Source organism: Petaurus breviceps, unplaced genomic scaffold (assembly GCF_028583685.1).
Source record: "Petaurus breviceps papuanus isolate PSGF00001 unplaced genomic scaffold, PetGlider_PUasm1.0 229, whole genome shotgun sequence".
NCBI lineage: Eukaryota > Metazoa > Chordata > Mammalia > Diprotodontia > Petauridae > Petaurus > Petaurus breviceps.
Genome location: NW_027185903.1, coordinates 11,936,210 through 11,944,966, shown reverse-complemented (window position 1 = coordinate 11,944,966; position 8,757 = coordinate 11,936,210). Strand labels below are relative to the sequence as shown.

The window sequence follows — 8,757 nt, the reverse complement described above, 5'->3', positions numbered from 1 at the left end:
ATAGACAGACAGACAGATAGATATAGATAGATAGATAGATAGATAGATAGATAGATAGATAGATGATAGATAGATAGATAGATAGATAGATAGATAGATAGATAGATAGATAGATAGATAGATGATAGATAGAAATGACCCAAACATAGGAATTTTTTTGCTTCACTATGCATATTTGTTACAAGGGCTTTTCTTTTCTTTTTATTCAAGGCAAATGAGAGAGAAAGAAAGAAATTTTTGTGAAAAATTGAAAAATAGCTGTCAAATTTTAAAAACAAATAAAATGTACCACAACCTCCAACATCACTTATAAGTCTGAGATTCTGTGACAAAGTTTCTCTCTCTCTCTCTCTCTCTCTCTCTCTCTCTGTCTCATATTCTCTCTCTGTCTTTCTTTCTCTGTCTCTCTCTGTGTGTCTATTTCTGTCTCTCCCATTTAAATCAATACTTGTAATTAGTCTAAAACAACCCACTATCTCTGTGGAAATGCAATAGAGTCACACAAGAACAAGGATCATTTCTTTTTTATTTTTGTCTATTTCATATGTTGCTACAGAGGGAAAAAACATCATCATCAGGTCCAATCTACTTAGTGATGAACCTTTCCATAGTTAGCTAGGCTGTTTCTCAGACAATAGGCACTGGCTGTCACTGAGATCACTCTAAGGGTCTTTCCAGCCTTAGAGCAGAGGCTGGTGCCTCTGTTCACTAGCACAGTACTTCAAATACTCAGGGTCACTGCTACATCATGATGATGCATCAGAATAGGACATTGGTGGAAGATGTACTCCACAGATAGAATGGATTGATTAATCAAGTTGTATTCTTGTCAGAATTGTTCACCCTCCTAGACAGACAAGAATTCATTCACTAGAATTTTCCCCTGCATAATGATAATCTACATTTCTATAGCACTGCAAGGTTTCCAATGCACTTTACACACACACACACACACACACACACACACACCTCTCTAACTTCTGTGTTTGTGATACTGTGTTCCTCACAAAGACTGTTCAAAAAATGTGTTTTCATTTTACCGAAAATGCTCCAGCTCTTCATTCTCACAAGGTTGTGTTTCAAATGCTTCTCCAATACAGGATTTGCCACCTCCCCTAGGACTCGGATTATCACAGCTTCGTCTCCTTACTTTCCTCCCTGCCGTACAAGTACTCCAAGGAGACCAGCAACTCCATCCTCCATCGACAATTCCTATTGGTCAAGAGACATGTAGGGTAAGAATGGCATAACTCAATAAAGGCAAAGGCTTTCTGAATTTGGGGGTTAATTCTTCAGACCTTAAATTTATATTCCTAGTTTATGCATTTACTTGGGACTGGGAGGAAACATACAATTAAAGAGTTTCATTCATCCCCAAATCATTCTTCTGGGTGTGATGCATTAAGAAGATATTTTCCAGATAAACAAATGTGGTCGGTTATACTGGTTAGGATCAGAGCTCACTCTACTCTAGTAGCAACTACAGTAAGATCTTACATTAAGTACATAGTGCTTTCATTTGATCATTTTTAATTTCAAATTTCAATTGATGTCTTTGTTCTTAAATTACTTTCATTTCCAAATATATCACTGCCTACTCATCTATCCAGTAAGGCATTCCTTGTAAGCAATAAATCAGTCAACAATCTTTTATTAATCACCCACTATGAACCAAAGCAGTTTTATGTAATAAAGAATAAGAAAGAACGAAAAAATAATAAAGCAAAACCAACCAACACATCAACAGAAGTCTCGCATCATAAACAATATTCCACATCTGGGCCAGGATTCAAAACATCTGACTCCAAATCCAGATCTCTCTGCTATGCCATGCTGTCTCAGTGAGAAAACCAGGGCTCGGGGAGCTTGAGACTTGCTTAAGGTAATTTAGCCAACAGATGATTGGTGTAGGGGTGGAAGTGGAGAATGAATGAAAATCTAAGTCCCCATATTCTTAGTCGTGCTCTTAAGATCACCCCCCACACTGCCTGTCAATAACACTGGAGGAATGTAACTTCCCCCTCAAAACTCATTTGCATAAGGCTTTTTGATTGGTAGAGACTGATGACCCAATGCTCCAGGTCAGCCTGAAGGGTGGAGTTGATGAGAACCTGAAAACCAGGAGAGATCTTGTTCTTCTGCCTTCCCTCTTGAAGAGAGAAGCCATTAGGTACCAGGTTCTCTATAGAGAGACACCCCTGAAGGGAAAGATTCTGGGAAGAAATAGACATGCCTTCTCTCTTAAAACTGGAAGCAGGAAGACCAAGGACTCTCTTCCCCATAGGGACTGAGTACTCAATCAATCTCCACCAAGCCAATGCTACAGTCAGATGCCTAAGTGCCAAAGACAACTTCAGGAAAATGAAGTGAGTACTGACCTTCCTGACCTTCCACAAGGAATCCATGCTCACAGGCAACACCAAACGTGTAAGGTTTGCAGTGGCACTGACACTGGGTTCCCACAACTACTGCCAGGCCCCCATTTTCACAAGGCCTGCAGTGGCATGGGTCAGATTCTGCCAGATACTCCTCAATGGCTCTTTTCAGATACAGTCTTTTAACGGATGCGCAGGGAACCTCCTTCACAAGCTCATATAGAGGTGTGAGCTATAAGGGTAGAGACAAGATAAACACATGGACTACTTTAGGAAATAGCCTACTAATTCTGTTTTGTTCTTTTTTTTTAAAGTAATCAGGGTTAAGTAACTTGCTCAAGGTTACACGGCCAGTTATTTCTGGGTGTGGTGCTGATTATCTGAGCCTGGATTTGATCCCCAGGTCATCCCAACACTGGAGCCGGTGCTCTTACTCACTGTGCTACCTGGCCATCCCTGTTTTGTTCTTTTTCTAAACCTCAAAGACACCAATGCGGTTTTTAATTTTAATTTTACTGAAAACTTAGGCAAGTCAAGATGAGGCAGGAGAAGGTAGATTCTCTATAAGAAGAAAGAGGAAAAAATGACCTCAAGATGAAGGAAGTTGTGGTCCAGCAGTTCTCCATTTCTAGCAAGGGAAAAACAAAAGAAAATGAACTTGAAATGCAAAAGAATAATATACCTGACACCCATTTAGCACCTTATGGTGTCTATTATCTGGCTTGGTCTTGTAAAGTTATCACTACTTTATAAGAGGGGGAAACAGAGGCTCACAAAGCACAATTCAATTCAGTTCAATAAATATTAAGGGCCTACTACGTGCCAGACACGATGCTAAATGTTGGGAATACAAAAAGAAGCAAAAGACAATCCTTGCCCTCAAGGAGCTTACAATCTAATGGGAGAGATAATATGCAAACAAATATATACAAAGTATGTACAGGATAAATAGGAAATAAAAAGGGAAGGCTTCCTGTAGGAGAGAGTATCTTTGTTGGGACTTATAAGAAGTCAGGCAGGTCAGTAGTCAGAGTGGAAGAGGGAGAACATTCCAGATATGGGGAATAGCCAGAGACAATGCCCAGAGTAGAAAGATGGAGCATCTTGTTAAAGACAGTGCCACTGGATTGAAAGGTATATGTTGGGGAGTAAGGTGTAAGAAGCCTGGAAGGATAGGAGGCAGATATGTTATGAAGGGCTTTGAAGACCAAACAGAGTATTTTGTATTTGATCCTGGAGGCAATAGGAAGCCATTGGAGTTTATTGAGTAGTTTATTGACTTCATCAGACTACTGTTTTAGGAAAATCACTTTAGCGACTGAATGGAGAATGGTTTGGAGCTGGGAAAGATTTGAGGCAAGCTGAGGTTATGAGGGCCTGCACCAGATTAGTGGCATTGGCAGAGGAGAGAAGGGGGTGTTTTCAGGAGATATTGCAAAAGTAAAATTGGCAGGCCTTGATAATAGCTTGGATATGGATAAAGGGTGAAAAATAGTGAGGAATTCAAGAAAACTCCTGAGCCTTAAGGACTGGGAAGTTGTTGTTGTCCTTTACGGTAAAGGGGAAGGTAGGCGTAGGGAAGAATTAAGGGGGAAAGATAATGAGCTCAGTTTTAGATATATTGAGCTTCAGATGGCTACTGGACATCCAGTTCAAGATGTCTGAAAGGTAGTTGGAGAAGATGCACATTTGGAAGTCAACAAAGAGTTTGGGACAGGAAAGGGAAATTTGAGAATTGTAGGCATAAAGATGGTAATTAAATCTATGGAAGCTGGTAAGATCCCCAAGTGAAGTAGTATAGAGGGAGAAGAGGACTCAGGACATAATCCTGATGGACACCTATGGTTAGAGGGCATGATCTGGAGGAGGATGCAGAAAAGGAGACAGAGATGGATCAGTCAGGGAAGGAAAAGCAGGGAAGAGTGGTATCCCAAAAATCTTTGGAGAAGAGACTATCAAGAAGGAGAGAGTGATCAACTGTATCAGAGGCTACAGAGAGGTCAAGGAGAATAAGGAATAAGAAAAGGTCATTGAACCACTTTTAGGTCTGTATCCCAAAGAGATCATAAAAAGGGGGAAAGGACCCACAATGTACAAAAATATTTATAGCAGCTTTTTTTGTGGTGGCCAATATTTGGAAATTGAGGGGATGCCCATCAACAGGGGAATAGCTGAACAAGTTGTACTACATGAATGTAATGGAATACTGTTGTGCTATAAGAAATGAGGAGCAGACAAACTTCAGAAAATCTTTATATGAACTGATGCTGAATGAAGTGAGCAGAACCAGAAGAACATCATACACAGTAACAGTCACATTGTGCAATGACTAACTTTCGTAGACTTAACTCTTCTCAGCAATGCAAGGATCTGAGACAACTCTGAAAGACTCATGCTAGAAAATGCTATCCACATTCAGAGAAAGAACTTTGGAGTCTGAATGCAGATAGAAGCATACTATTTGCTCTCTTTTTTGTTTCATTTTGTTTCTTCTTTCTTGTGGTTTCTCCCATTGGTCCTAATTCTTTACAACATGACTAATGTGAAAATAAGTTTAATATGAATGTATATGTAGAACTTATACCAGATTGCACACCATCTTGGGGAGGGGTGGGAAGAGGGAGGGGGAGAAAATTAAAAACTCAAACGCTTACAGAAGTGAATGTTGAAAACTAAAAATAAATTAATTAATTTTAAAAAGAAAAGGCCATTGAATTTGGCAACTAAGAGATCATTAGCAAATTTGGAGACAGGAGTTTCAGTGGAATGATATGATCAGAAACCAGATTGTAAGAAAATAGTGAAAAAAGAGAAAGTAGAAGCACCTACTGCAGGCAGTTTGTAGAAGGAGTTTAGCTACAAAAGGCAGAAGAGATGAAGGACAGTAGTTAGCCATGGTGGAAAGATCAAATAAGGCTTTTTTTTTAGGATAGAGGAAACATGGTCATGCTTGCAGGCAGTAGGAAAAGAGCTAATTGAAAGGGAGACATTGAAAATAAGGAGAGTGGGCATGACACAGGAGGCAATCTGTTGAGGAGATGGGATGGAATGGGGTTACTTGAACAAATAGAATCTCACAGCTACCAAGTGAAAGATCCAGGATTCCAACCTAGGTTTGCTGACTCCAGACCCAGTATTTTCCCACTATACCTCAAGACCTCAATTAGCAGAATAAATAGCTTGATTTAGAAGGATGACTGGTTTAATTCAAGAACTAGAAGCCCATAAAGGCTGTGGAATCTCTGTACCTGGAGAGTCTTAAAAAATAGAAATAGACATCAGTTTGCCATAGATTTAGTAGATTTAGACCACTTGGGGGAAGGAGGCAAGACCAAGTGACCTGCTCTCTGAGGCTCTAGCTCCTTTTGAATATAGAGCCAAGGAAAAAAAGTAGCTAATGATTAGAAATAAAAATTCTGTGGCTAATTTACCTTGCACTGTATTTAGCATTAAACTTTTCCTGATAAGATAGGAAGACACTTGTTAATGTATCTACAGTTATTTATTATTGTGTATGCATACATTTTACTATATGAAGCAGAATTTGATTCCAGGCAATGCTAATTAGAGCAGTCTGGTTTAACCATCTCATTTAACTGGTACAAATATACATATCTGCTCCCTGTTGCCTTAAGTAAAACATCACCTACCTTTTGTTTTATTATTTGAGGATACTGCCCCACAGTTGCAGCCCATGAAGCATACCGGGCTCTATTTCCAGCAGGATCATCTACATTTATATAACTAAGACCATCTACCAAAGCCGGGTTTCCTCCCTTGACAATTGCATTACCATGAAGGAATTTGTCTTTCATTCCTATACAAGAAGGAATTAAAAATATCAAGTAAGGATATGTAAAGGCATATAAAATGAAAATTCCAGCAAGCATTCACAAACAATGCACAGCATTCAGAATTATGGAAGCATAATATACAAAATATAAGTATAGGTAACATCTTAATTAAGACAAAATGGGTTGTGAACCTTTGAAAGGAGTAGCCACATAAGTAATTCAAAGTGTTTCTGATGTAAGGGAAGTAATCAGGGGAATCCCTGTTCCCCAATCAGCTTGAAATCATAGGTCATGGATTTTAATTAGGAGGCATCTAAAGGTCCTCTCAATTTGGATTATAGATATGACCATTGGAAAGGCACAAGGAACTCCTGATGATTGGCTGACTGAAACTCAAAGGATAGACTCTTTTCAGAGGAGCTACCCCTCTTTATGAACTAAAAATCAAGCTGTAAGATGTTATCTCTCTGTCTCTCACTCTCCCTTGGACTTTGAGAAGACAGACCAGAAGGCAATACAGAAAATTTGTGCTCTGGAGGGTTTGGGTAACCCATGCCCATGTAGTTTTGTTCTTCAAGGAGCAGATCACAGCATAAGTACAAGACACAGGTAGATACAACCTTGCACATGTCTTTGAATGAGAAACTAAACTGTGCAGATTCTGTAACTCAGGGATGCAAGTACTAGGCCTATCCCCCCAAAGAGACTGAAGAAAGAAAGAAGAAAAAGACCTATCAGTACATAAATATTTGAGCGGTTTTTTGGTAAGTAGAAAAGAATTGGAAACTAAGGGAGTATCCATCAATTGGGTAGTAACCAATCAAATTATGGGATATGAATTTAATGGAATACTATTATACCATTAGAAATTAGGAAACGGATAGTTTAAAGATCTGAAATGATGCACAGTAAAGTAAAAAGAATAAGAAAAACCATTATTCAATAACAACATTGTAGAGACAACTTTGAAAGACTCAAGAATTCTGATCAGCACAATGACCTGCCAAAATGGCAGAAGACCAACAATGAAACATACTGACCACCTATTGATAGAAAGGCAAAGGATTGATTCAGGATACAGAATGAGACAAATATTTTTGGACATGGCCAATATGGGAATTTGTTTTTCTTGACCATGAATATTTGTTGCAAGTATTTTGTTTTCCTTTTTTTCCCAATGAGAGTGGGGATATGAGGTAGGAAATACAGAAAACAAATGCTTGTTCACTGAAAAAGTTAAAATTTTTTTTAAAGTATATGGCAGAGGCAGACTTCTGCATGTCCACTTATCCCAAGAGATTAGTCCATAGACAATATTCATGTACCCCAAACTTCTGCAAAGGAAAGGGAATTTTACATTCCTTAGGCAGTGTTATCTGGGAATCTGGTTTTCTAGATAGAGAAGGGAGGTTTCCTGAACTTTGCCAGCTTTCAGAGTTGCTTGGGAGTTGTATAGGGTCACATAGCCAACATATGGGAGAGGTAAGACTTGAATCCAAATCTTTTTGGAATCAGTTGGCTATTAACTAAGCCACAATGCCCCTCAGGAGAAACAGAAAGGATGCATGTGAATAAATGAAATCAAGAAAGGAAAAACATCTATGAACATCCATTTAAAATCCCTTGTTGGAAAGGTCCCAGGATAAGAACAAGAGGCAGAACTATAGTTGGTGTGCAGGGATTCAGACTGAGAAATTATTCCTATGAAGGCAAGGAGACCAGAGGGTGCTGAAGCTTGAGAAGATACCACAGAAAGCAGAAACACTGAAGTCTAGCTGGCAAAAATGATGGATACTGGCTTCTAAGGCCCAATGCCCTCCACTACATCAAAATGTATGACAAATCAGAACTCTCTAAACTAGAGGGATTTGACAGGAAGAAAACAAGTCCAAGACAGGGGACAATAATATACTTTCATCAAAGGAAAACATTGGGCAGAAGAAGGAATGTGTCAAATCCTCATATAGATGAGACATCTCAACAGGAACAGAATAAAAGGCTTGCTGAATTTACTGTTTCAGCTTGAATTGTATTTTTTTAAACTCATAGATACAAAGAATTATCCCACTTATTAATGTCTTCATTCACTTGTGTTTCAGAAAAGAGAAAGAAACGAGTGATCTTCTGTAGTCTTCTGATCCAATATATTCTCCATTGTTACCCGGCAAATCCCTGCTATCAATGCTAACATAATAAGGTAGATTATTCAAGAGAGGGTACTAAGGAAAAGATTAACAGAAGAATCTCGTGGGTATGGGTGCCCTCATATACTGGGCTAAATCTCCATCACTCTGGCCTAAACAAGAGTCCCTGATTATTCCTGTTAATTGGCTCTAAAGTTTTTCTTTAACTCTACCAAGTTTAATATTCCTTCAAAAGTTAAAAGATTTCAAATAGGAAATAAACACTAAGAATGAGAGACAAAAAGAAACAGAGACAGAGAGAAAATGCTGTTTATGACAAACTACTTTTTTACCTTCAGTTAGAAAAACTAGATATGACAGATCTCTGGCAATTACTGAATGTGAATTATAAAAAGGATACATACTTCTCGCTTTTTCATGGCACTTTTACAGACATTGATCATC

General features: G+C 38.6%; 1 protein-coding gene across 1 annotated transcript in view; it reads right to left on the bottom strand.

Annotated features, from left to right (window-relative positions):
* C7 (complement C7) overlaps nt 1-8,757 on the bottom strand; it is a 289,650-nt gene that overhangs the window by 29,457 nt on the left and 251,436 nt on the right. Inside the window, exons 11-13 of the mRNA XM_069096218.1 lie at nt 6,026-6,192; nt 2,379-2,607; nt 1,041-1,212 (exon numbers count right to left, since the gene is read on the bottom strand). Of these exons, the coding sequence (XP_068952319.1) occupies nt 1,041-1,212; nt 2,379-2,607; nt 6,026-6,192 (568 nt within the window). The remainder of the gene's footprint in view (nt 1-1,040; nt 1,213-2,378; nt 2,608-6,025; nt 6,193-8,757) is intronic.